The sequence below is a fragment of the Myotis lucifugus genome, unplaced genomic scaffold, assembly GCF_000147115.1.
Source record: "Myotis lucifugus unplaced genomic scaffold, Myoluc2.0 scaffold_196, whole genome shotgun sequence".
Classification (NCBI taxonomy): domain Eukaryota; kingdom Metazoa; phylum Chordata; class Mammalia; order Chiroptera; family Vespertilionidae; genus Myotis; species Myotis lucifugus.
The window spans coordinates 190665-216485 of NW_005871244.1; the positions used below are offsets into that span (position 1 = coordinate 190665).

General features: G+C 50.4%; 2 protein-coding genes across 8 annotated transcripts in view; both read left to right on the forward strand.

Moving 5' to 3' along the window:
- CDK16 (cyclin dependent kinase 16) overlaps positions 1-7246 on the forward strand; it is a 12706-nt gene extending 5460 nt beyond the window's left edge. For 2 of the 7 annotated variants that reach the window (XM_006097142.2, XM_006097141.1), the window contains exons 2-16: positions 1021-1228; positions 1756-1907; positions 1997-2122; positions 2229-2285; positions 2383-2497; positions 3168-3262; positions 3356-3418; positions 3661-3784; positions 3924-4044; positions 4158-4255; positions 4339-4444; positions 4530-4572; positions 4691-4781; positions 5836-5913; positions 5999-7246. In XM_006097142.2, the coding sequence (XP_006097204.1) occupies positions 1027-1228; positions 1756-1907; positions 1997-2122; positions 2229-2285; positions 2383-2497; positions 3168-3262; positions 3356-3418; positions 3661-3784; positions 3924-4044; positions 4158-4255; positions 4339-4444; positions 4530-4572; positions 4691-4781; positions 5836-5913; positions 5999-6036 (1509 nt within the window). In that variant the 5' untranslated portion in view covers positions 1021-1026 and the 3' untranslated portion in view covers positions 6037-7246. Of the gene's footprint in view, positions 1-16; positions 777-1020; positions 1229-1755; positions 1908-1996; positions 2123-2228; positions 2286-2382; positions 2498-3167; positions 3263-3355; positions 3419-3660; positions 3785-3923; positions 4045-4157; positions 4256-4338; positions 4445-4508; positions 4573-4678; positions 4782-5835; positions 5914-5998 lie in introns of those variants that run through there. The other 5 variants (XM_023760928.1, XM_023760929.1, XM_006097135.3 and 2 more) reach the window with 5 other exon arrangements.
- A 143-nt stretch (positions 7247-7389) lies between these two features.
- Positions 7390-24609, forward strand: USP11 (ubiquitin specific peptidase 11). The gene is given in 22 exon segments (XM_006097143.3): positions 7390-9594; positions 15977-16086; positions 16257-16387; positions 16665-16782; positions 17153-17298; positions 17405-17466; positions 17588-17687; positions 18029-18202; positions 18350-18508; positions 18899-19123; positions 19253-19336; positions 19453-19547; positions 20737-20943; positions 21606-21658; positions 21843-21964; positions 21966-22083; positions 22182-22252; positions 22447-22559; positions 23449-23598; positions 23683-23798; positions 23918-24006; positions 24090-24609. Coding segments are annotated over 22 exon segments (2727 nt in total). The 5' UTR covers positions 7390-9448; the 3' UTR covers positions 24228-24609.
- Positions 24610-25821: the final 1212 nt, after the last annotated feature.

The window sequence follows — 25821 nt, forward strand, 5'->3', positions numbered from 1 at the left end:
GTAGTATTTGAGCAATGGCCTGAAGGGGGTGAGGGAGTGAACTGTTTGAGAAATCTGGGGGAAGGGTATTTCAGGTACCGGGAACAGCTAGGGCAAAGGCTCTGAGGTGAGACTGCTGGGTGTGGTTGCAGAACAGCAACTAGCAGTGATTGAGGGGTAGGTGAGGCCAGAGAGATAATAGGGGTGAATGGGGTCAGACCATGTGAGCCACATTGAGGACTGGAGCATTTATTGGGTGTGATAAGGGAGATGTGGTGCGTTCTCAAGTACAGGAGAAATGTGACCTGGCTTGTAAAAGTCTGGGTGAGACCCTATGAATCCCAACCTGATTGAACCTTTCTGGCAGCCGGCAGGTTAGCTTGTACTCATTGAAGCCCCCCCCCCCACCTCCAATTAGTGGTTGTGTCTGGGCCAGACCCTCCTCCCCCTACACCCCTCACTTGGGTAGATCAGTGGCATAGTCCACTAGTCACCATGACGATGGTTGCTAGGAGAGGTTAGAGGTCTTTGTGGCCATATAGAGCAGGCTGCCTTGGCAGTTGGGGGTGATGTTGGGTTGGTGCCGGCAGAAAATGCCTTTCTACGGGCGTGTCCAGGGTTATGTCAGTTGTTCTGAGGTCCTGGGCAATTCCCCCTCTCCACCCATGGCCAGGTTCATCACTGCTGCTGCGCCCAAGAATACCTGCTGCTCCCACAGGGGGGCTGCCTCCCTAGAAACCTGCGTTCCATCGGTTGGACCCTTGCCCTCCGCCATCCACCCAAGACTCGGTACTCAGGTGGGCTACTTAGGAGCAGGGTCCCCAGGGGCTGGCAGGCAGGCACTGACAAAGGTCCCTGTTCATGCCAGGTTTCCAGAGGTCCTGAGTGGTTCCAGGACCCCTCAGTGGTTGGGTGGGCACTGACAGAAGTTCGTGTCAGTGTGCCTCACTAGGTTGTCATGGGCTTTAGGGGGCCCATGGTCAGGCAGATGCTAACATGGATCCCATTCCCATCTATGCCCCGCTCCCCCCACCCTCTCAGGTCGCCATGGATCGGATGAAGAAGATCAAACGGCAGCTGTCAATGACACTCCGAGGGGGCCGAAGTGTAGACAAGACCAACAGTGCCCCTGAACAGATAGGCCTGGATGAGAGTGGCGGTGGTGGCGGCAGTGACCTTGGAGAGGCCCCCACCCGCGCTGCCCCAGGGGAGCCCTGCTCTGGGCGGGGACTACTCAGCTCTGCACCAGGTGGGTCCACTGACCACTTCCTACCCTAGACTGGTTCCCAGGCGCTGCTTTCCAGCCAAACTCCCCTTAGACTTGCGTCTTTTCATTTCCATTTCTCCATTTTTTCCCTTCCCTGCCATCCTCTCTATCTGTGCCCCTTTTGTTGGCTTTCTGCCCAGGCCTTGCCCCAGGTCCCCTAATCCTCCTTTTACGCTTCTCCTACACTCTGCCAGTACCCTCAGGCCCCCTGGCGCCTGCCTGCCCTGGGTCTTTGGCTGCCTCTGCCTGCCCCTAGCCCCAGGCTGGCCACAGTCTCAGCTCACCCCTGGAACCTGGTGTTCCACTAGGTAACTATTCCCCCTGCCCCATTCAACCTTCTTGTCCTGTCTGAACCTCCGTAGGCCTTGCCACCCTCTCCCTAAGGGACCCCAGGCTGCTCTGGGGGCCATATGCACACCGGTATGATGAGCGAATGTATTCGTTGGGAAGAGGGTGTCCTGGGGCTCCTGACTCCACCTAGCCTGCCCTCCCCCTGTTGCCACCACCAGAGATTGTACACGAGGACTTGAAGATGGGGTCTGACTTGAAGATGGGATCTGATGGGGAAAGTGACCAGGCTTCAGCCACGTCCTCGGATGAGGTGCAGTCACCAGTGAGGGTGCGCATGCGCAACCATCCTCCTCGCAAGATCTCCACTGAGGTGCGTAACCCCCCTGTCTGGGTGGTGGTGGGGCTGGACCGGAGGTGGTTGAGCTCATGCTCCTGTTTCTCCCCTGTCTCGCCTGCTAGGACATCAACAAGCGCCTCTCACTACCAGCTGACATCCGGCTGCCCGAGGGCTACCTTGAGAAGCTGACCCTCAATAGCCCCATCTTTGACAAGCCCCTCAGCCGCCGCCTCCGCCGTGTCAGCTTGGTGAGTATCTGCTATTCCTGTCCTCTTCCTCCTCCTCTTTCCCTACCTCCTCTCCCCCCTGTACCCTTCCCCGAGCCTGCTTCAACCTGTCCCCTTTACTCCACAGTCTGAGATTGGCTTTGGGAAACTGGAGACCTACATCAAGCTGGACAAGCTGGGGGAGGTGAGGGACAGCCGGGAGGCCCATGATGGGGGTGGGGATCAGTGGGAACTCCCTATAGCCTCAGGCTCCTCTCCTATAACTGTTCCTCATTCCCCAGGGTACCTATGCCACCGTTTACAAAGGCAAAAGCAAGCTCACAGACAACCTTGTGGCACTCAAGGAGATCAGACTGGAACATGAAGAGGGAGCACCCTGCACCGCCATCCGAGAAGGTACAGACAGACATGCAGGAAGATCTGCCCCAGGCTTCCTGGGCATTCCCCATGGTGTGCACACACACGCCCCATAGTGAGACGGGGGGTTCTGGTACTTCCCTCCTGATACTCGGGGCTTCATGAGAAAGTGCCCATCACTCACATATCTAGGTAATAATCAAGGTAACCAGGAATCTGGTCCTGTTTGGAGAAGAGGCAGAAGAATTGGAAAGCAAGGTTCTTGCTTTGGTTCCGAGGACATCCCTGAAAGTGCTCACCAACTTACTTGATACAGTAGTTAGTCAGAACATCACATGCAATGATGTGAATTGCATCAAAATTGAATGCGCAAACGTGGTTTCATATGAAGCTACAGGCCTGAGGGTTGGAGCAAGACCCCTTTCCAGAAACCAAAAATGGGTTTAGAAAATCTAGTGTCACATAATCCTGGGGCTGCAGTCCCATGTTCTTGTCCCATACTCTTCTCTGAGCCTTAGTTGCCACATCTGGAACATGGGGACATACCTTCCTGGCATCAAGTGGGCTAGAGCTGGTGGCTGCGAGTCACCACTCCAAACTGCACAGGGAAAGAAGGAAACCCTGGTCTCATCCCTGTCTAGTCCTTGTCATTATCCTGAGGGTGGGATCCTGACTCTTCTTCCGTCCCCCCCCCCCATGTTTCCTGCAGTGTCCCTGCTTAAGGACCTCAAACATGCCAACATCGTCACTCTACATGACATTATCCACACGGAGAAGTCCCTCACCCTTGTCTTTGAGTACCTGGTAAGGTTGGGTGGCAGTGAGTCCCCGGGGGAACTTGGGTGGTGGCCAGACAGGATATGACCCTCTTTCCTCTACTTTATCTTATCTCTTCAGGATAAGGACCTGAAGCAGTACCTGGATGACTGTGGGAACATCATCAACATGCACAACGTGAAAGTGGGTGTGGGGCAGGAAGCAGGGGCACAAGGGCCACTCACCCAGTCCACCCCACAAATCTCCCAGAACGACGTCCCATTTGGCTCTTTAGCTGGGAGCCATTGCAGGGCGTTGGGACCCTGTCCTCTTTTTGAGACAAGGCTCTGGGCTCAGTGTCTGTGTTTGGGAGGGGGAGCAGTGCCTGCTGGGAGTCAGGATGCTGGATACTCTTTGACCTCTGCCTGCCATTCCTGGGTCCCCAGCTGTTCCTGTTCCAGCTGCTCCGTGGCCTGGCCTACTGCCACCGGCAGAAGGTGCTACACCGAGACCTCAAGCCCCAGAACTTACTCATCAACGAGAGAGGAGAGCTCAAACTGGCTGATTTTGGTACCCTCGGCCTTCCCTTCCCAGAGATCCCCCAGCCTTACTCTCCCAGCCTCCCCCTTCCCCATGACCACCTACTCTCAGTCCCCCGGCCTGCTCAGGGCCACCTCAATCCCAGCTGCCCCTTCTCTCCACCTCCCAGGTCTGGCCCGGGCCAAGTCAATTCCAACGAAGACCTACTCCAATGAGGTGGTGACCCTGTGGTACCGGCCCCCCGACATCCTGCTCGGGTCCACAGACTACTCCACCCAGATTGACATGTGGTGAGGACAAGTGGCAGGGTGGCAGGGGCCATGCAGTGAAGGTTGGTGGCTTGGTCACAGTGGCCAACCAGTCAACTGCCTTCCTATTTATTCACTGTGCCCTCCCTGCCCAGGGGCGTGGGCTGCATATTCTACGAGATGGCCACAGGCCGGCCCCTCTTCCCAGGCTCCACAGTGGAGGAGCAGCTGCACTTCATCTTCCGCATCTTGGGTGAGGAGACAGGAGCCCTCAGAGGTGTGGGGACATGCAGGGAGGCCCTCTGAGATGCTTAGGGTAATGCCTCTTCCCACCAGGAACCCCAACTGAGGAGACATGGCCGGGCATCCTGTCCAATGAAGAGTTCAAGACACACAACTACCCCAAGTACCGTGCCGAGGCCCTTTTGAGCCATGCACCACGGTGAGGCTAGTGGGGGGGGTGGGGGGGTGTGAGGGGCAGAGTACCCAGACTCAATTTAAAGCAGGTCCCCTTGTCCTTGTGGTAGACTTGATAGCGATGGGGCTGATCTCCTCACCAAGCTGCTGCAGGTGAGACCACTTCCCGAGTCAGCCTTGGGGGCTGGGGGTGTGGGGATACGGGGAGTTCCGGGTGGGGAGGAAGAGAGGCTTACTCTGTGAAAGTGTCAATATTAAGCCCCCACCTCAGTTTGAAGGTCGCAATCGGATCTCTGCAGAGGACGCCATGAAACACCCATTCTTCCTCAGTCTGGGGGAGCGGATCCACAAACTTCCTGACAGTGAGTGGAGCTGGTGAAGGGAGGGCTGGTGGGGGGCTGTGGGGAGCAGGTGTTGTCGGGCTCTGCTACATCACCTCTAAGGGGGGGACACATTTGTTCACGTGTGTGACGTGTTTATTACAAACAAGTTGTTAGTTTTCAGTTCCTTCTACCTTTCATGGAAATTTCCAAATGTACATAATAATCAAGTATCACTTTCTCTTTTTTTAGAGTAAACATTTCCTTGTAAAGTATGTACTGAGAAATGCACAGATCATAAGTATACAGCACAGTGAATTTTCACAACACACACGTGACACAGGCATACCGTCAGAAAACAGGATGTGAGAAGCTTCCCCAAAGTGACCCAGGTTCCTTCAGATATTCCCAGCCCCTCCCCAAGGGTTACCACTAGATGGACTTCTAACAGCTTAGATAAATTTCCCCTGTCCTTGTACTCTGCAGAAATGGAATCATACGGGGTGTTCTCTTTTTACATCTGACTTAAAAACTTTTTAATATGGGCGTTTTTAATGAGATATATTTATGTATTAGACTAAATAATAATATGAGTCCCCACGTTCTCTATCAGGTTATCAACTTATAGTGAATCTGGTCTAACCTATATTCCCTCTGATTATTTTGAATCAAATCCCAGACATATTATTCACCTATAAAGTATTTCAGCATGTGTCTATTAAATCTCTTTTTAAACATAATGTCATTATCACACCTAAAAAAACTTGGCCCACTTTGCACATCTCTCCCCATTGGACTAATCCAAATGAAATCCCAAACACCATCCAGTCACCTAGAGTTAAGTGATAATTGCAATACCATTATCACACTTAAAAAATTAATAATAAAAAAGAAAATAATGCTTTCTTGGTGCCATGTAATAGTCCATATTCCATTTTTCCTAATTGTAGCTAGTTTTTGTGTGGGATTATTTCACAGACGAAAGTTAAGCCTCTCAAAGAAAAGGCAGCTTTTTCTAAATCCCCCAGTGGGGCCACATGGGAGGTGGCTCTGGATGGCCCCATGGGTCATTTCCTACTTCTGTCTCCACCCACAGCTACTTCCATATTTGCACTAAAGGAGATCCAGCTACAAAAGGAGGCCAACCTTCGCTCTTCGTCGATGCCTGACTCAGGTAGGTGTGGCCCTCGCCCTCTTCCCTGCCCCATCCATCTACCTGCTTGTTCACCAACAGCCATCCGCTCTGCTTTCGCCCGCAGGCAGGCCAGCTTTCCGTGTGGTGGACACCGAGTTCTAAGCCACAGACCCAGGCCCCAGCAGGCAGCAGCTGGAGGGATGCCACACCCCTCACAGGGCAGCCCCCAACTGCATCCTCCCTTGCTTGCTGCCTGCCCACCTGCCTGATCCATGCTCGCCTGCCCACGTGTTCCCTGCTGCCTGTCCAAACATCCATTGGCCTGTCTGCTGGGTGCTAACAAAGCTCTCATCGCTCCTTCACCTGGTCTGTCTGTCTCTCTCTCTGTCTTAGTAGTAGCCGGCGGACAGCATGGCCGTGCCAGCCTCCCACACTGAGGCCAGGCCTATCGCCCTCCCTATTATACCCTCCCCCAGGACCACTACCCCATGGCCAGCTAGGGGTCCGGCCAGCCCAGGCTCTGGATCTCAACTCAGACAAGATGTGGCAATGCCTTGGGTTTGAGGTTCCACCTGCCTGCTTTCCTGCCTGCCCCACCTGCCTCATGTTGTGTGGGCCTTTTTTTGTTTCATTCATTGTTGTTTTTTTAATTATTTTAAATGAGGTTTTCATTTTTTAAATGCAATATCTCTGTGTACAGACTGGCTGGGCCCCACCCCCCGTGGCCCTCCCAAAGTATTTTGTGCAATGAAGCCCTGATCCCAGCCTTTCCAAGGCAGGGACACAGCCCCTATTCAGAACCCTGACCATCCCCAGATCCTGGGGTTGGCTAAGGGCAAGCATGCCTCGACCACTCGCCTTCCTACACACACCCCCTCCCCACCACCTGCCATCCCAGGCTGCAGGGGTACCTGAGGACTACCGGAGACTCTGGGAGATGGACAAGTGGGGGCCCCCACTCTTTCCCTCCTGCAGTTCCATAGCTGGGGCCTCCTTCCGTCTCAGGGTCTCCCCAGCCTAGCCCTCTTGCCCCCATCCCACTCGGTGCTGTTGAGTAGGGGCCCTGCCAGGAACTGACCAACTCAGCGAGGAGCCATAGTGTGTATGTGTACACAGGCAGGGGCAGGCATGTGGGGGGAGTTGTGCCCAGGTGTTAACCCCTAACCCCTGGGGAGGGTGAGGCAGGGCAGGGACAGTCTCTGGGGTCAGTCTCAGATGGGTGGTTACCTCCCCTTCCTCCACTCTAAACCCTGGGGCCTTCAAATGGGGTGGGAGGGCATGGGTGGGGGCCCTCCTAGTGGGGTTTGGGAGGTTGGGTTCCTGAATGCACCATAATCGCTGTATGAAACATTAAAAAGTCTGAAGTGAAAAATGTGATTGCAAATCCCTGTAGAGGTGAAGGTGGACTTGACCCACGGTGAGTACTAGGACCTTGGCGAATTCGTACCTGGTCCCCGCTGTCTAGGAGAGCACCGGGAATGGGTCAGGGACACGTCATGACTCTAAAAAAGGCATCTGAGGGTTGCACATGCAACAGTGGAACTCTGAATTGAAGCAGGTAAGGCAGGCTGAACAGAGGATGGTATCTAGGAAGTAATGGAAACCCTGGTGAGACGTGGGTGAAATGATCCTGGAAAGGTTAGAGTTCACACAACTGCTCTGGGAAGTGCAGGGTCATTGATGTGGGCAGAGGTTGGCCTCTGGAAGGCGGAGAGATCCAGTCCAGGTCTGGGGAGGGAGGCCTGTTGGATTGTAGGAAGGACAGGCTACCCAGGTAAATGGGGAGGGGGAGTCTGCAGAGGGGCAATGAAAACAGTCAATTCAGAGAAGATGCAGCTGGGCTTGAGCGATGTGCCAAGTGCTAAACTAAAATGACACTCTGGGGACCACCCCAGGTGAAAGGGCTGCTTCCTTTTCTCAGTTTGCACAACAGTTGTGACCCCCTCACCTGTGCCAGGTGTGGGTAGAGGGCTAGAATTCACAGTAATAAAGAGAATCCCTGCCATGAAGAGGTTAACAGGACAAAAGTAAATGATGAGATTGTGTATTGGATGGCGGGGGGCGGGGGGGGGGGATGGAATTGTGTAGAGAAGAGGGTATTCTGGACACACCAGGGACCTACCTGTGTGCACAGGCCTAGAGACGTGGAAAGGCAAGGTGTGTTCCTGTGGGAATGGGTGGTGAAGTGAAGTCACTGGAACAGACCCAGAACCATGAGCCTGATTTGGGGAGTTTGATGATCATGTGGGGATAGCCAATAGGTAGATGCAGGGAGCCAGAGGGACCAACATACACCTGAAACTAATAAAATATTGAATGTCAACTATAATTGAAAGATGGAAGTTACCACCAACAGGTAGGGCCAAGAGCCCTGGCAGAGAGAAGGATGGGATAGCCTAGTGCAGTGGTTCTGAATGGGAGATAATCCTGCCCTTCCCCCAGGGGACATTTGGCAATGTCTGGAGACACATGGTTGTCCCAACTGAGGAGTGCTACTGGCATCTATAGTGAGTAGGGGCCAGGGACGCAGCAGAACATCCTACAGTGCTGCTCACAATGGAGAAAGGCCAACAGTGCCTAGGCTGAGAAAACCTAGACTACTACTGTGGTTGTTAAACTTGATCTTGGGATCCTTTTATAAAAAGTTGACATCCAAAAAGCTTTTTTTTTTTGGCTTATGTCATGTAGCCCCTGGAAAATTCCACCGTATATGCGAGAGAGAATGACAGTGAAAATAGTTTTGACTTTGTGAACTCCCGTAGGGTCTCCTGAACCGTGGAAAGCCTAGTTTGAGAATCTCTGGCCTGGTGTTTAAGGTCACAGCTCAGGAATACAGTTCTGCATACTAGCTGGGGCAAAGTGAATATTTCTGGTCCTCAGCTTGCCCCGCCAGGTGATGTTATCTGCCGCCTAAATACCTGCAATAAAGCAAGGCTATTACTAGTTATTGCTGTAACTACCTACAGATACACATGGCCTGGGGCTGACTTGTCTTCAACATATTTCCTAGATTTCAGGCAGGGAAGTGGCTCGCAGGCCTGTGTGGCGCCCTGGAGGTTGTGACCTCTCGTATTGGGTTTTGAGGGACGAGAAGAGTAGTGCATTGAAGGAAGGGCATTTTGGTCATGTTAAGAAAAACGTCGCTCCCAAGGTAAGGGACCCACGGTCCCCAGCAGACCACGGACCAGAGAAGACCGGGAACCTTTGTGTGCCTTTGGGCACTCCCCAGTATATCCTCGTCCACCCGGGAGAACTCTGCCTCCACATTCCAAACAACCGCTTGCCTGGACTCAACATGGCGTTAGAATCCCACAAAACACCTTTGTCTTTTTAAAAAAGCTCCCAAGGGGAGGTTTTACTCTGCCTATTCACTGGTCGCAGAGACCCCGCCCTCGGTCCAAGGCCGCCTAACCCTTGGACACGCCTCACCGCGGGGGTCCATTTCCAATAACGTAATAGACCCTCCGCGGAATAGGGGGCTCCCTTTCCGTTTCCGGGACCAGAATCCGGAAGTGGCGGTTGAGGGGCCGCTTCCTATCTCCCACTGCGGGGGCTGAGAAGAGGGCGAGCGGCGATGGCGGCGGTCGGAGGGAACTCGCCTCCTGAGGCTAAAGATGGAGAGCCCCAGCGCGAAGTCATGCCAGACCCGGACAGCCAGTGGGGCCATATCGAGAATAGCGACACTGGGCGGGCGCGTCGAATGCGGGGCGGCGAAAGCTGGTGAGGCTGAGCTGCGAGCCTGGCTCGGGGGGCATGGGGCGGGGGTGGGGGGCGCTGGCTATGGTGGGAGATGGCGCGGAGGTGCGCAGAGCTGCTGTGGGGGCGGGGGAGTGGCTGCGCGGCAGATAATGAGGGGCGGGGAAGAAGGGGCGGGGAAGTGCTTGTGAATGGATTGACTGATCTGGGAAAGAGGCGGGGCCTGTGGCGGAGCCTCACGCCTGAGAACTGGGTGCGATTGGTTGTACAGAAACGGAGGGCCAGGCCTGAGAAGACACGGCCGAGAAGGTGGGCCCGGGCCTGCGCAATGGCGCCGGGAGCCTGGGAAGGGGGCGGTCTCCCCGGCGGAGGCCGGCTTTGTGGCGTCACGTGGCTCTGGGGGGCGGTCCTGAAGGCCCCGCGTGGCCAGGCGGTGACGTCAGTGCGAAGAGCGAAATCCGAGCCCAACGGCTCTGGGCGGGAGCGGGGAGCCCGCGCCTGGGAACGAGGCTCGTGACGCAGACGGGGGGCGTGGCCTGAGGCCGAGCGAGACTGCAGGCGCGGGAGGTGGTGCCGCTGAAGCAGAAAATGGCGTCTTCGGATGAGCAAAGTCTGTGACGCGGCGAGGTTTTTGCCGCTGGCGGAGGCCTCCTTGCCAGGACCGGAGAAGGTGCAGGTGATTGGCACGGGAGGGGCCTTCCATGTTACATTTGTTTTCGGTTTCGGTACTGTTTTGTTTGCGTCATCATGTTAAAAAAAGCTAATTTTTTAAACATGTCAATGAATATCTCCATAAATCGCCTTGTTTTACTGATTTAATTGCTAACCCGTGTTTACAGTGTATGTACTGTTTCTGGGCTGGGTTTTTTTTTTCTCTCAGAGTTGAATCTCGATTTTTAAATCGTGAACTACGTAAGCCCTAAACAGGTTGTATGAAACGTTTATTCGGTAAAATTAAACGGCCCGTGCGATGCAAAAATTTCAAGGTCGTGAAAGACAAAAGATGAAGAACTATTCAAGATTGAGGGAATTAATGGGGTATTTAACGAGTCATAATAACTAACTGCAATGTGTGCTCGTGGATTGGATCCTGGAGCAGAAAAAAAATTAAATCTCAGGCTTTTTCCTCATAAAATTCTCTCTTTTACTGTAAAAGATGGTAAGGGGAAAACGGGCGAAATTTGACTAGTTCTGCAGATTAGATATTAGTACTGTTAGTTTTTTGCTTTCAATAATTGTGGCGTGGTTATGAAAGAGAATATCTTAGTAGTACACGCCAAAATATTTAGGGCTCCCATCATGTAAGCAACTTACTCTCAAATAGTTGAAAGTAAAATGTTAAATTTGGGGTATCGGGATGAAGGGCGTACGGGAAGTGTTTGTATTGTTTTTGCAGTTCTTCGGAGCATTTCAAAATAAAAAAACTTGAACAATAAAACAAAATTTTTAATTCAACACGCAGGTTAAGATTCGGACTTTGCCTTAAAATACTTCTGTGCACCTCACAAATGAACCCCCCCCCCCTCCGCGCCACAGGAAACTATTATCCTGAATTCTTAATTTAATGTTTTTCCACCACTCCATGCATTCATAAATAGTATTTGTGGTAAAAAAAAAATAGTATTTGTGGTGCGAGCTTTCATTTTGTGGAGACTCCGTATGAAATCGTGTTGGATGCATACCGTGTGCCTCGTATCGGGTGGTACATGGTATCCACATGGCGTCATTGGTGACGTCGTCCTTGATCACTTGGTGAAGGTGCTATCTGCCCGGTTTCTCCATTGTAAAGGTACGATTTTTCTCTTTGCATAGACAGTAATTCTTTAAAGAACATCATTTTTGTCCGTCCGTTACTCAGCGCTTTAACAGCGCCCCGTCTCCTGCATGCAAGCGCTCAAATTCTCCCAGCGCCTTGCAAGGCTTTATGGCTGGAGGCTGAGCCCGCGCTCTGAGTTCTCACTCTCCTGGGGACCCTCCCCCTCACTCTCCATCCGGCCATATTGGACTCTGGCTGTTGTTCCTGGAGCGCATTGAGCGGGCGCTCAGGTTCGAGCGCGCTCTCACCCGACGGCCTCTGCAGGGAGGCGTGCGCGTCTGGCAGAGATCTTGAATCACGGTACTGGTAAGATTCTGTATTCCTCTTCCTGGAGAGACAAAAACGAGATTCCCGAAATCGGGAATACAAAACTGAGCAATTTTTTTTTTAATCATTACGCTATAGCTTTCCAGCAAGGAAAAACCTCCATCCATGCTGAGAATCAGCAACAATAACTGGACCGCTTTTTGTAGCCCTTTGGAGGTGTTCGGGGTTTCCTTTTGGGGGGTGTTGAAAATATCTTGGAATTAGGTAGAGGTGGTGGTTGCGCAACATTGCAAATGTATGAATTGCTGTATTGTTCGTTTTTTAAATGATTAATTATGTTATGGGAATTTAAAAATTAATATTCTGTCAAAAACAATTACCCCACCAATGTTGGTTCGGTATTAAAGCCAGTTTATCTCTTCTGTTGTGGATAATATGAAGCGGTTTTTCTTAACTGCATTTTTTTTATGCTTTACCTCCTTAGGTGAGAGCAAAGCATCTGAAGGTTCTTTAATTTGCCATCCATTTTCTAGAGGTTTGCTGCAGCGGTCAGGAAATTGGTGTTTAGAAAGCATTTCAAAATCGTGAACTAACCTACCCAAATCATATACCTCATGTCGCTATTAATATTTGTACCTTCTGTTTTTTGCCAGCTGGCTGATGTGAACAAGAGCAATTAATTTGGCCATCGGAACTGATTGCATTTCTAAGAGAAGCTTACATTTGAAGAGTAAATTCAAATCTCTGATATAGTCTAGCTTCCTTGGCAAATTCTCGTTTTTCTTTATGAGGATGAGCCATCCACAAACGTAATTAAATCAGGGAATTGGGAGGAGGAGAGGGTCTGTAGAAGGTCTGTGCAGGGTGGGTAATTTCCTAACAGGTAAGCAAGCATGGGGTTCTTTGTTCAGGTAAAGGAAGGAGGGTGGTTGGATTCAGTGTTACAGGATAGATAGTGATGTGTGAAGGAAAGCAGCGTGTTCATTGAAGATAAGGACTAGCCTAGAAACATTGAGGTTATTCTGCCAATGGAGAAAGCTGCACAGCATAGGGGAATCATTCATTTAATGAAGACCCTAAGAGCTAAATTGACTGAAAATTTCACATGTTTGGTTTGCCAATTGCTGCTATAGCTCTTATACAAGGTAGGATATGCCTTGGCGACTGGTTCTAATTCTTTTGTAATTAAGTGCTTGTTCAGACTTTTCATGAACCAAAAGGGAAAGGGGATTTGTGAATCTAGAATCCTGGAAGGGGGGGAATCTTTTACTAGACAGTCACTGTACCAATCTTTGTTGCTTGAGCATGAGTATGCTTTTTAGCTTAAAAGTATGCAGTTATTGGAAAAGATTTATTTTAGCATATCTAATCTAATTATATATGTAAGTATAATTAACCTAGGAAGATAAACTTTTTGTTTTGTCATTTTTTAAAATATTAAGTTTGAAAAATGAAGGCTTTTCTAAAAAAATGTAAATTAATCAAATTTTTGGAGAACTTTAGATAAACCTAATTATGCCTATTGTCATTCTTTTCATAGAGTGAAAGGAACAAATCTTTGTTACCTCCCAGAGATCTTTAGGAATAAAAGACCATTTAACAGTGTCATTATTCTCAATTTGGAGCCTAAATTTGAGAAGAACAAATCAAGAATAGTTGTTAGAAAAGACAAGATATAAGTTGAAGTAAAGACAAAAAATATTATAGTAAACTTTGTAAAAACACAATGATAAGCAGCAAAAATTACTAAGAACTTATATTTCAAGCAAGGAATCTCTTAAAAATGAGTTAAGGTATTTTTTTTTAGTGAGCTGAGGGGATATCAGAAAACACCAAGAGTTAATAATTTGGTAACAAAAGGATTTCTAATCTGGGTGTAAATTAATGTCATTTTACAGAAAAACACCTAAATTCTAATTTTCCTCTTTTGATATGTTCATGTAACAACTTACAGTAAAGGATTTATTTGTATGCCTTTAATATATGTATTTAGGCTTGTGCACATATATAAATAATAAATTCAGAACAACGTAATATTACATTTGCCATCTGAACAAGTTAATCATGTCTCTTAATTTATATCCATATTTCTGTTTCTCGTAATTATTGTACCTAGTATGTTAACAAATTATGTAAATTATTATCTTAACCAAAATAACCAATTTGATTTTGTCTAGACACAAGAGAAAACTGAAGGACAGGGAATCTTGTTCAATAATTTATTTCCATAAGCACATATTTCATAGCATTTCAACAAATTTAAGGAAGCACAAGTAAACATAAGTGACTTCAGCAAGATCAGTTGTATCTCTGTATACTAGCCATAACAAATTAGAAAATTAAACTTTAAAGGAGGCCATTTACAATAGCATCCAAAAAAAATCTAATACCTAGAAGTAGATATAACAGTGTGGGTACTTTTCAATCAAACAATGATAATCCTGTATGACTGCCACCTGGGCTGACAACATTATGAGACATCCCAATTTCAGAGATGTTAAAAAAAATTTTAAGTGTCTTTGAATTAAAGGAACATGGTAGTAATTTGTGTAAAACTTCAGTCTTCTTTGAAGCCTTTAGAAATTTGGGGTGTAGCCAGGTTTGGTGGTTTTGCTTACCTCTATAAAGAGTGGCTTGAATGTTAATTTTCCTTAAAAATCTGCTTTTTAAAAAAAAGTTGAATAATTTCTCCTTTTGTATTGAAAGTCCCATAGACTGTCAATGGAGGCAATGAAAACCACGAAGGGAAAGGATGTAGGGTCAGTGATGGGAGGGAGGTTTGTGGCAGGAGCCATGGAGTGGGGAGGGTGTGTGTCTTTGGCAGGAATGAAGTGCAGGGTTTGTGGGGGGGGGGCACAGAAATGGTTGCCTATTCAGGCAGCCACTTGTGACTATCCCAGGATTTTTTCTACTGCTCCATCCCCCACCTCACTAATCCTTTTATAAACTGTAAACAAAGGAAAGTGGCCATTTTAAAGAATCCCCTTTATAGGGTTAAATTGCTGGAAAACTACCAATAAGCATTACATATTTTTCATCAGTTTTGTAATTTCTTTAAAAGTGTTTATTTGAGGCAGTTAAATACTTAGGACAGACTTTTATGTGTCAGAAATACCATCGCTGAGCAGGTTTGCGGGGGGCACGGGCGGGGGGCGGGGACAGGGATTGTATGTCTGTATGTACATGAGCTTTTATGTTCAAGCCCTGGGATTGAACAGTAACAGTTAACGTTTATTTCACACTTAATATATGTCAGCTATTTTTCAGACTGGAAAATTTCTCAGGACATTTTACAAAGGCAGATGCCATCGGTCCTGTTTAACCTAACAGCACATATAAAAGTTTCTCCTGTAAAATACCTGATGGAGCTGTATACTTAACAGTGGTTCAGATAGTAGATTTTGTTATATGTATTTTACCACAATGTTTTAAAAAGTGAGCTAATCACCATAAGCTCAGATGTATTATAAAGCCAAAAGAAATCCTAAATATGAAAATGATGAAAAGTGGTGATATGTGATCTTTGAAGAAAACCTTATGGTTCTTTTAGCATTTAAAATTTTTTTCAGTTTCTGAGCAGATTTCCAGTTTACTAATCCATTTATTGGCTGAATATTTTTGTCTCCATTTTTGGCTTGTTACAAATACTGCACAATTAATGAAGGTCTAAAACCTAATAACATTAGCTGCAAATAATTTAACTTTTTTGAGCCTAACTTAACTGTGTTACACCACAGTCTAATGAATTATTGTTTATTCTATAATAAAATCTCATGTTTCCCCAGCACTGTGGGTGCGGTGTTTTTCCCTTTTTTGAGCACATCTTCTTTTAATAATCAAATATCTTCTAGCATCCTAAGAAATTAGGTAATCTCACCCTGGCCGGGTTGTTCCATTGGTTAGAGCATCCCAAAAGGCCAAGGTTTCCGGTTCTATCCCTGGTCAGGGCACATACAAGAATCAATCAATGAATGCATAAATACATGGAACAACAGATTGATGTTTTTCTTTCTCCCTTCCTGTCTCTGTCTCTCAAATCAATAAATTAAAAACATTTTTAAGTTAGGTATCCAAATCTGAGTTTCACTGAGTAAGTTCTGCTTCTGAGTTCTATATGATGCTGAAACTTTTTTTAATTTGAATTCTAGGAGGAATTTCTTTTTAATTGAGATATAATTGACATATAACGTTGTGTCCGTTTCAGGGATATATGAAACTTGTCTTGATTTATAATGTGTTGGTACTTTTAGTCTAATAACCTTGGGAAGTGGTAAAACTAACCCCCGGACAACCATGTGACACCCTATTACTTCTCTGGTCTAGGTTCCTTGTGGATCAGGACTGGTACAAACAGTGGGAAGTGTACGTGCGGGAAGGAGACGAAGACCCCAGCACCATCCCTGGCTGTATCAATAATGCTAAACTCTTTGAAGGTACCAGGCCTCTGCCTCCCTATAGCAGCCTAGCCCTGGAATTCTTTTCCCTTCTGCCCCTACAAATGATCATAGCCCCTTCTCTGTTAGGTTATTGGTGACATGGCCAGATGACTCATCACTTTCCTTCCCTGATTCTTCCTCTGCCACCTCCCCCTATCCCCCCACAGACAACATAAATTGGCAACTCAAGAAGGGACTGGTGGAAGGTGAGGACTATGTGCTGCTCTCCACCACTGCTTGGAATCTCCTGGTCAGCTGGTATGGCCTAGAGCGTGGCCAACCGCCCATTGAACGCAAGGTATAGTGGGTGGGGAGGGTGCTAGGAGGTAGATTTGGAGGGAGGGGGTAGAAGGAAGGCCTTATGAGCCCAAGATGGGTTCAGATCCATGTGTGTACATGTGTCTCCACATGTACTGTATAGGTACACCTGTGCCCGCACTCTTCTCCCTTCATAGGTTATTATACAGGTGTCTGGTGTATCCCCTGTGTGTTTGCCTGTGCCCCTCTGACCTCAGAGGTCTTTATGCACGTGTGTGTGGTGTGGGTACACTGTATGTGCTCTTCCACCCTGTCAGGTTATAGATTGGCGTGGCATCTGTGAGATCGAAGTGTACCCAGTAGAACTGCTGCTTGCCCAGCACAGTGATATGGACACAACTCACACCGCTCAATTCAGCCAAACAGATTCCATTGGTGAGTCTAAGGATCATGAGTGAGTTGGACTTCCCAGCCCTGGGTCATAGCTTGGTGACCTAACAATGCATGGGGTTCCGCTGTGCAGACTGAGCACTGGGCAGATTTCAAAGGACTGAGAAGGCATTGGTCAGGTGGGCAGAAGGCCTGAGAGGTCCCGAAGGTATGTGAGCTGTCTCCTAGCGGTGGCGCTGGGTGGCAGAGGGTATCTGCTGTGTGTCTCAAGTCCTGAGTATGGGTCAGCCATGGAGGTTGATTAGGACACAAAGTTTTGACCAGGGTCTGTGGGGATGAGGCGGGGTCTGGGGCCAAGATGGGTTGATTATTTGGGATCCCAGGACGACCTCAAATGTTTCCCTTCACTCTACAGACCTAGTTTTGCGTACCGCTCAAGATCAGTTCGTGGTGAGTCCCCAGGAAGAGACACGACTTTGGGTCAAGAACGCAGAGGGCTCCTTTGAGAGATTGTGCAACACACGTGTGTCACTGCGCGACGCTTCTCTCAAGTCCGGGCAGGTAAGGGTGGGGAGGACTTGTCTGCTCCCCAACGGTGCTCAGACGGGGAGGTGAGGGCTAGGTGCCCATCGGCCTTTCCCGTTTCTCTTTCTCTTCCTCCAACCAGTTGGTCGTCATGGAGACCCGAAGCAAGGATGGCACCTGGCCCAGCCAACAGACACGCGCTGCGTAAGCCCTTGGGATGTCTGGTCCAGAGCGGGGTCCCGCAGTAGGCAGAACAATGGAGTCCCTGAGCACGGTTCACCTGCACGTAGTAGGCCCTCAGCTGACAGTTTCTCATCCACCACAGGAGCAGCGCGGCAAAGGAGGAGGAGGAATTCCACGGCCAGCCAGGCATCTGTGGTCTGACCAACCTGGGCAACACATGCTTCATGAACTCGGCCCTGCAGGTAGGGCCATTAGGGCTATGACAGGCACAGCCACAGGGCTGGGCTTCAAGCAGTGGGGACTGAGGACAGGGTCGTCGGGGCAAGGGGCCACAAGTCTGACCTCACATGTTCACGTTCCTTCCTGAAACATCAATAGCTTCTCTTGCACTCGCCTCCTGCTTTCCTCCTCCTTCTCCCTCTTGTCTCTGCATTCTCCCCTACTCCTGCACCTTTCCTTGTCTCCATCCCTCTGCCCCTTCTCTCTCCTCCCCCTTCTCACTTCTTTTTCTCCGTTCCTACCTCGGTCACCTCTCTCTCCTCTTTTCCACCTCACTCCCTTGGCCCTGCCCCTGCCCCTGCAGTGCCTCAGCAATGTGCCCCAGCTCACCGAGTACTTCCTCAAAAACCAATACCTGGATGAGCTCAACTTCTGCAACCCGCTGGGCATGAAGGGTGAGATTGCAGAGGCCTATGCGGATCTGGTGAAGCAGGCCTGGTCCGGCCGCCACCGCTCCATCGTGCCCAATGTGTTCAAGGTGCGATTCAGCCCTGGGCTGCCCTTCTCCGCTCCCCCCCCCCACTCCCACATGCGCGCGCACACCCCCCCCATCCCCCCCCCCACACACACACACTTCCCTTGACTCCTAACTAACCTCTTGTACTGCCGGCCCTGTCCTTCTCAGACCAAGGTTGGCCACTTTGCATCCCAGTTTCTGGGCTACCAGCAGCACGACTCGCAGGAGCTGCTATCATTCCTTCTGGATGGGCTGCATGAGGACCTCAATCGTGTCAAGAAGAAGGAATACGTGGAGCAGTGTGATGCCGCTGGGCGGCCTGATCAAGTAGGTGCTCCTGAGAGCCCCCCATTCTGAGGGCCCCCCCATTCTGAGAGCCCCTTTAAAGTCACTAGGGCCTCTCCCTCGGGGCTTCTCTGGCTTCTCTTAGGATGTCCTACACCCCACCCCCAACTCAAACCTCAGTCCCAACCTTGGTTCCAACACCATATCTGCCCCCCCGCGTCCAACCCAAAGATAACCCCCACCCAGTCTGCTGCAGAAAACAAACCCCAGCCCTGACAGCAAAGGCTTCAGACAGCCCTGGCCCCTGGCCATAAACCTACCTCTGAGCTTTACCAGGGGCCCTAACTTAACTTTAACCCCATGCACATCACCCCAAACCATGGCTCCCCTACACCGAGCAAGCTCCACCACCCACCATGATGCTGTCAACAGGAAGTCGCTGTGGAGGCCTGGCAGAACCACAAACGGCGGAACGATTCTGTGATTGTGGACACTTTCCACGGACTCTTCAAGTCCACGCTGGTGTGCCCTGATTGTGGCAATGTATCTGTGACCTTTGACCCCTTCTGCTACCTCAGTGTCCCACTGCCTGTCAGCCACAAGAGGGTCATGGAGGTCTTCTTTGTCTCTATGGACCCCCGCCGCAAGCCAGAACAGGTATGGTGACATGGGGACATAATGAGAGACATGTAGTCAGCTCGTCTGATTACTCCGCCATGCCTCAAGGGTCCTGCACTAACACCCTACATGCTCTCCTGCTCTTTTGTGGTACTGTTTCTCCCGCAGCACCGGCTCGTGGTCCCCAAGAAAGGCAAAATCTCGGACTTGTGCCTGGCCCTAGCCAAGCACACTGGTGTCTCACCGGAAAGAGTGAGTGAGGCTCTGCGAGTGGAGGGAGGGAGGATGGGATTCAGGGACAGGGAGGTTGGAGGGCTTGTGGAGGGAGGCCCAGACTGACCAGCCCCTTCGCGGCATCCTGTTCCCAGATGATGGTAGCCGATGTGTTCAGTCACCGCTTCTATAAGATCTTCCAGCTGGATGAGTCTCTGAGTACCATCCTGGATCGAGACGATATATTCATGTGAGTGAGGGGCCCAGGGCAATTGGGGCTCCTCAGGGATATCTTTTGCTTAATCACATTCCCTCTCCCCTCCTCATTCAGTTGACAGGCACCTGCCCTGCACAAGTCTTTGGCCACGTGCTTCAGTGGGGCAGGGGCTTGGGGCCAGCAGTGGAGTTGGTGACAGATCCTAATACAGTGCATCTTCTTCCTTGTTGTGTGAGGGCGTTCCTGTTTATTTTATTCAGCATTTTTTGAGCACCTCCTGTGTACCACTGACCTGCACTCCTTTCTCATACTCCAGTCCTCAAAAACACTAGATGCTTTCTGAACCTGAGAACATTCAAAACATTAAAATCCTCGGGTAACTAAAATAGAAAGCAGTTCATGAGTACAGAAGTTCTTTGAAACCAAACAGTGTTTTCCAAAAAGAAAATGTATTTTTTTAAAAATATCTTTTATTGATTTCAGAGAGGAAGGGAGAGGGAGAGAGAGATAGGAACATCCATGATGAGAGCGAATCATCAGTCGGCTGCCTCCTGCACGCCCCACACTGGGGATGGAGCCCACAACCTGGGCATGTGCCCTGACCGGAGTCGAACCCGGGACCCTTCAGTTTGCAGGCCACCGCTCTATCCACTGAGCCAAATCAGCCAGGGCAAAAACACGGTTTTTATTTTTTTATTTTTTTAAATATATTTTATTGATTTTTTACAGAGAGGAAGGGAGAGAGAGATAGAGAGTTAGAAACATCGATGAGACAGAAATATCGATCAGCTGCCTCCTGCACATCTCCCACTGGGGATGTGCCCACAACCCAGGTACATGCCCTTGACCGGAATCGAACCTGGGACCTTTCAGTCCGCAAGCCGACGCTCTATCCACTGAGCCAAACCGGTTTCGGCTAGAACACGGTTTTTAAATCCCTTTGTCAATAAAAGTTTTTGTTCACTCCCTCGGTGCTTTGGTAGCACCAAAGTACTTTAGAAACATCCCATAATGCACCATTTCAATTATCAAACCATTTGCAAAGCACAAAACACTGGGTGACAAAATCAATGGAAAAAAATAGCCTTGCTCAGCAGGTGAGAATTAAAAAAATAAAGATATTTTCAGGCTGTGAGGGGTGAGTGAGTGGAGCAACTGGGTCAGAGTCCGAGAGTCCCTCTTGGGTGTCCTGATCGGGCATGACCTGATGTCTACCCCGCAGATACGAGGTGTCAGGCAGGTCTTCTATCACGGAGAACACCAGGGAAGACGTCGTGATCCCCATCTACCTGCGAGAACGTACCCCAGCCCGTGATTACAACAACTCCTACTATGGCCTCATGCTCTTCGGACACCCGCTTCTGGTGTCCGTGCCCCGGGACCGCCTCTCCTGGGACGCCCTGTACCACATCCTGCTATACCGCCTCTCGTGAGTTTGCCCTTCAGGGGACGAGGGTGGGGTCTCAATCGAAACCTGGTGTCTAGCTGCTTGGCTGCCATCTCCCACCCACGGCGATAAGACAGCTCACGCTTCATACAGCCAGAGAGGAGCATGTAGGTTTTTGCTTTGTCTAACCCTCTGGCTTGGCCACCGCCTCTCCTAGGAGCTAGGGATGCCAAGGTATACAAAAGGGACAAAATACAGACAACTTCATCTTGTGCTCATTGTCTTCTCGTATAGGCTTGCTTGTTTGTGTTTTTACCAGTGGTTTTGATTGGGTTTACAATCCAGAGTCCTTACTGAGTCTAGCAGAGCACTGCGCTTGGCGTCTGGCTTAACCCTCCCTCATGTTACACTTACAAGTCCACTCCTCATAGGCCTTCCCTGCCCGAAATTGACAGCAGATCAGGTGTCTGCTTGCCAGGGGCTTATCCCACTTAAGATCCACACTCCTTCACTGAAGCACACCAGGTCCTCTGTTGTCCGGTGCTGTCTTCATGCGCTTCTGTGTCATCTAAGGCCTTCTGGGCTCTTCATTGACACTGTTTGTGTGGGAGCCTATCAGGGCTTCCCATCGCAGGCAGAGTCAGATCCTGGGCTCTGCCCTCCTGCCCTGTGCCCCTCCTGAGTGTCTCCTGCTCTTTCCATAGACGCTATGTGACCAGACCCAGCTCGGATGATGAGGATGATGGTGATGAGAAAGGTGAGGAAGAAGGCGAGGCTAGACAAGGATGAGGGTTTGTATAAGCGATTCTCTAGCCAGAGGAGGGTTAGGAGGAGGGGGTCAGGGTAAGCCTGACTCCCATAGAGTCTACCCGGATAGTCGCTACACTCACCCACTCGGCTGTGCACACACCTATCTCTGACATCCTACCCTATCCTAGCAGACGTGGAGGGTGGTAAGAACATCCCCAAGCCTGGAAACGTGGCTGGGGGCAGCTCCCAAGACCCTGGGCCGGAGCAGGCTGGGCCCAGTTCCGGAGTCGCTAGTGGGAGCCGGGCCCCCACGGGACAGCTCTCCTGGACCATCACACTGGCCCCAGAGACACGGCGCAAGCCTTGTTCACCCTGCAAGCGTGAATTCCAACCGGACCAGCGACCCGTTCCAACTTTAACGAGATACTCAAGGTTTCTCCTTCAGCTGTGATCCAGGGGCGGGGGGGGGGGGGGGGACAGGAGGGGCTTTCCTTGGTAGCAGGGCCCATGATCACCTCCCTCGCCCCCAGCCCAGCCCTATATCGCCATCGACTGGGACCCAGAGATGAAGAAGCGTTACTATGACGAGGTGGAAGCTGAGGTAAACAAGGTCCCGGCGGGGAGGGGGGCACTTGCAGCTTTGTCCCTTTGTCCTTAACTCTTCACACATCCACCCAAGGCCTTCAAGCTGTGACCACAGAGTTCCTGTTCAGGGTCTTAGATTCCTGTCTTCAAAGTCCATGTTCTAAACCACTCTTTTATCTGCCCACACCCGCGGGCCACTCCCCGCTGTAGGGCTATGTCAAGCATGACTGCGTGGGGTACGTGCTGAAGAAGGCTCCTGTGCGGCTGCAGGAATGCATTGAGCTCTTCACCACCGTGGAGACCCTGGAGAAGGAGAACCCCTGGTGAGGGACCGGGGCCTCTAGGGCGCGAGCTGGGTGGGACTGCCTGCCCAGGTCCTTTACCTCTAAATACAGCTCTTTCTCCCCCCGCCCCCTCACTCAAACCCTCGTGTCACCCTGGCCACCGACACCCCAACTGTATTCCCACCTCGGAGCCTTTGCCAGGGCTGTTCTTTCTCCCAAGAATGCTTTTCCTCCGGTTCTGGCCAGGACTCCTTCATTTTATTCAGGTTTCCTATCCAGTGTCAGCTTATCAGATGTTCTCTTACTACCCCGTCACCTCCGTCCATGACCTCCCAGTGCTCTTTTCTTCCTGGCTGGGCATTACTCTTTCTGGCTCAGTAACACCACTTGAGGTCACATTCTAGATCCCCTTTTGCGTCACTATTTGTCTTATCTGTTAGAGTAAACCCCCTGAGGCTGAAGACAATGGTTATAATAGTGTGGGATGTGCAGTGGGTGCTCAATAGATCCTTGCAGAATATAAACAAAACTTAAAGAGAGGGCCAAAGAGATCAAGCCAGTCTCACAAACAAGAGCATCTCTATGGAGCAGAAAGGGAACGGAAATACAAAGTGCCAAAGGATTGAGCAGGACAGCCGGTGAATGCCTGGTGAGCGAGTGAAATAGAAAACGAGGGGCCAGAGGTGGGCTCTGAAATAGGACTAGCACTGCCTCCTGGGCCAGAAACCAAACAAAAATACCCACCAGTACAGAAGCTTATATAGAGCAGGTAATTGGTGAGCCCTTGAATGACATGTCAAGAGCCAACTAGAGTAACCAGCAGACTGGAAATAAGATCAGCACCTCTGGGCTGGACAGGGCCCGTGAGGGCCACCTGCTACAAAGCATGCCCAGAAGGTGTCTGTACTGACTTGGGCTCTGTCTGCAGGTACTGCCCCAACTGCAAGCAGCACCAGCTGGCCACCAAGAAGCTGGACCTGTGGACACTGCCCGAGACACTCATTATACACCTGAAGCGCTTCTCCTACACCAAGTTCTCCCGAGAGAAGCTGGACACCCTTGTGGAGTTTCCTATTCGGTATGGAGCCCAGGGAGGCTAGCTGGGGGGACAGCGGGGAGTGGGGCCAAGGCAGGCTAGTATTAACCTTCCCCTCCGCCACAGGGACCTGGACTTCTCTGAGTTTGTCATCAAGCCACAGGACGAATCAGCCCCAGAGCTGTACAAATACGATCTCATTGCCGTGTCCAACCATTATGGCGGCCTGCGTGATGGACACTGTAGGTGGCAGGGGCACGCCCTGGGTGGTAGGGTCATCAGGGTGGAAGGAGTAAGAGCACAAACCTGGACACCTCTTAGGGGCCAGGGCTGGGTGAGGACAACCCTCCCTCTCTTCCAGACACAACATTCGCCTGCAACAAGGACAGTGGACAGTGGCACTACTTTGATGACAACAGCGTCTCACCTGTGACCGAGAATCAGATTGAGGTGTGACTTCTCTCCTCCCTTCTCCCCTTCTCCCACCCCTCCCTCCACCCTGATCCACACTGACTCCTGTGCTCTCCCTGCAGTCCAAGGCCGCCTATGTCCTCTTCTATCAACGCCAGGACGTAGCACGTCGTCTGAAAACCAAGACCCAGCCTGGCCAATCTAACCCCCCAGCACCTCCTGCCTGTGACCCCATATCTGAGTCCATGGATATAAACTGAATAACCTCGGGCCTGCAGCAGGAAAGGAAGCTCTCTCTGCTCTCTTCCTTCTCCCCTCCACCCCTGCCCTCTTAACCGTGTAGATGCCCCGTGCCAGGCATCACAGGCTTAGTTGTGGCTACTGTTTTCTTGTGCGCCATATTGCTCTTTCCCGGGAAGAAGAGGTTGTGTCTCCTCCCGGCAGTGTGTTTCTGCCTGTGTTGCCCCTTAGAGCATTAACCTTCCCTTCTCTCCTGTATTTATGGTTGTTCTCCTTCCTGTGTCGTTAACCTGGGGTGTACTGAAGGGTGGTGGTGGTACACCTCAGCACAGAGTGTATTTTCTTATTGAGACCCTGTACTTTGCGCTGTGTATATATAAAGTGCCAGTGTGTCCCTCGGCACTGTGGGGTTGGTTTTTTTGTTCACATGCTCACTAAGCACCTGTGGTGGGTGCTGCCTGGGTGCTCATTGAGTGCCAGCCTGTGCCAGGTGCTACTCTAAGAGCTTTTGAAGCACCATCAGCACACCACACACGATTCCCAGCACCAAGTGGCTGTGTTTTCCAGAGCATTTTACACGTATTAACTCATAATCCTCACAGGAGTCAAGAGTTGTCATTTCCGGTTTGAGATGGGGAAACAGGTACAGAGGTCAAGCAATTGCTGAAGTTCTGTCAGGAGGTCAGCACACCTCATCAGTTACACTGGGGTTGGTCTCTGCAGGGGCCATTTGACCCCTGGGTCCGGGATGGGAATCTTTTTTCTGGGCATGACCTGCGCTACAGCTGATGGGGAAGGTGCGTCTGTTCCAGACAGGCATCCACTTGGGCAGATGTGTGGTTTCTGGGCATAAAAATACTATACAGACTGCCCCACAGCCCCCCGCAGTGTCCTCTGGGAACTGCAGAGGTGGTACCCCTGGCCCATACCAGCCAACCTGAGAAAAATTGTGTTGCCCCTGTTCTTAGCCCCATCCCACCATGACCCCAGCTTCCCCACCAGGCAGGATCCCTCCAGCCTCATCCCAGAGAAGAGTGAGCTAAAGAATCTATCATAGAAGGCTCTCGCAGGTTCTCGTATAGTAGGAGCTTAAGAGGCCGTTTAAGCAGAAATCTCCCACCTGACCCCTCTTGTGAGCCCCAACTATCACTTCAGGAATGGCTTCTGTGGGCACAGCTGTGGGATGGAGCGACGTGGACAAATGCATGGTATCTGGACAGAGGACCCTAGTCCCTCACACTGAGGAAGGGAATCCAGCAGTTGAGGGACCATTTCCAGAGTCAGCCTCAGCATTCCCCGCAGTCTGCTGCTGCACTAGGTCTGAGACCTACTTGGGAGGTCGCTCAGCCCAGCATTACCCACCCACCAAGCTCAGTCATGCAGTTGACACAGGCAAAAAACAAAGTAGTTCCAAGGTGACTTAAAGGAAACAAATGCTAGTTTCTGGTCTCACTGGGTTCAGGAACTCAAGCTGTCATTTAAACAGGTAGGCTGTATGATTTAAACCAGGGGTCCTCAAACTTTTTAAACGGGGCCAGTTCACTGTCCCTCAGACCGTTGGAGGGCCAGACTATAGTTTTTTTAAAAAAAAACTATGAACAAATTCCTATGCAC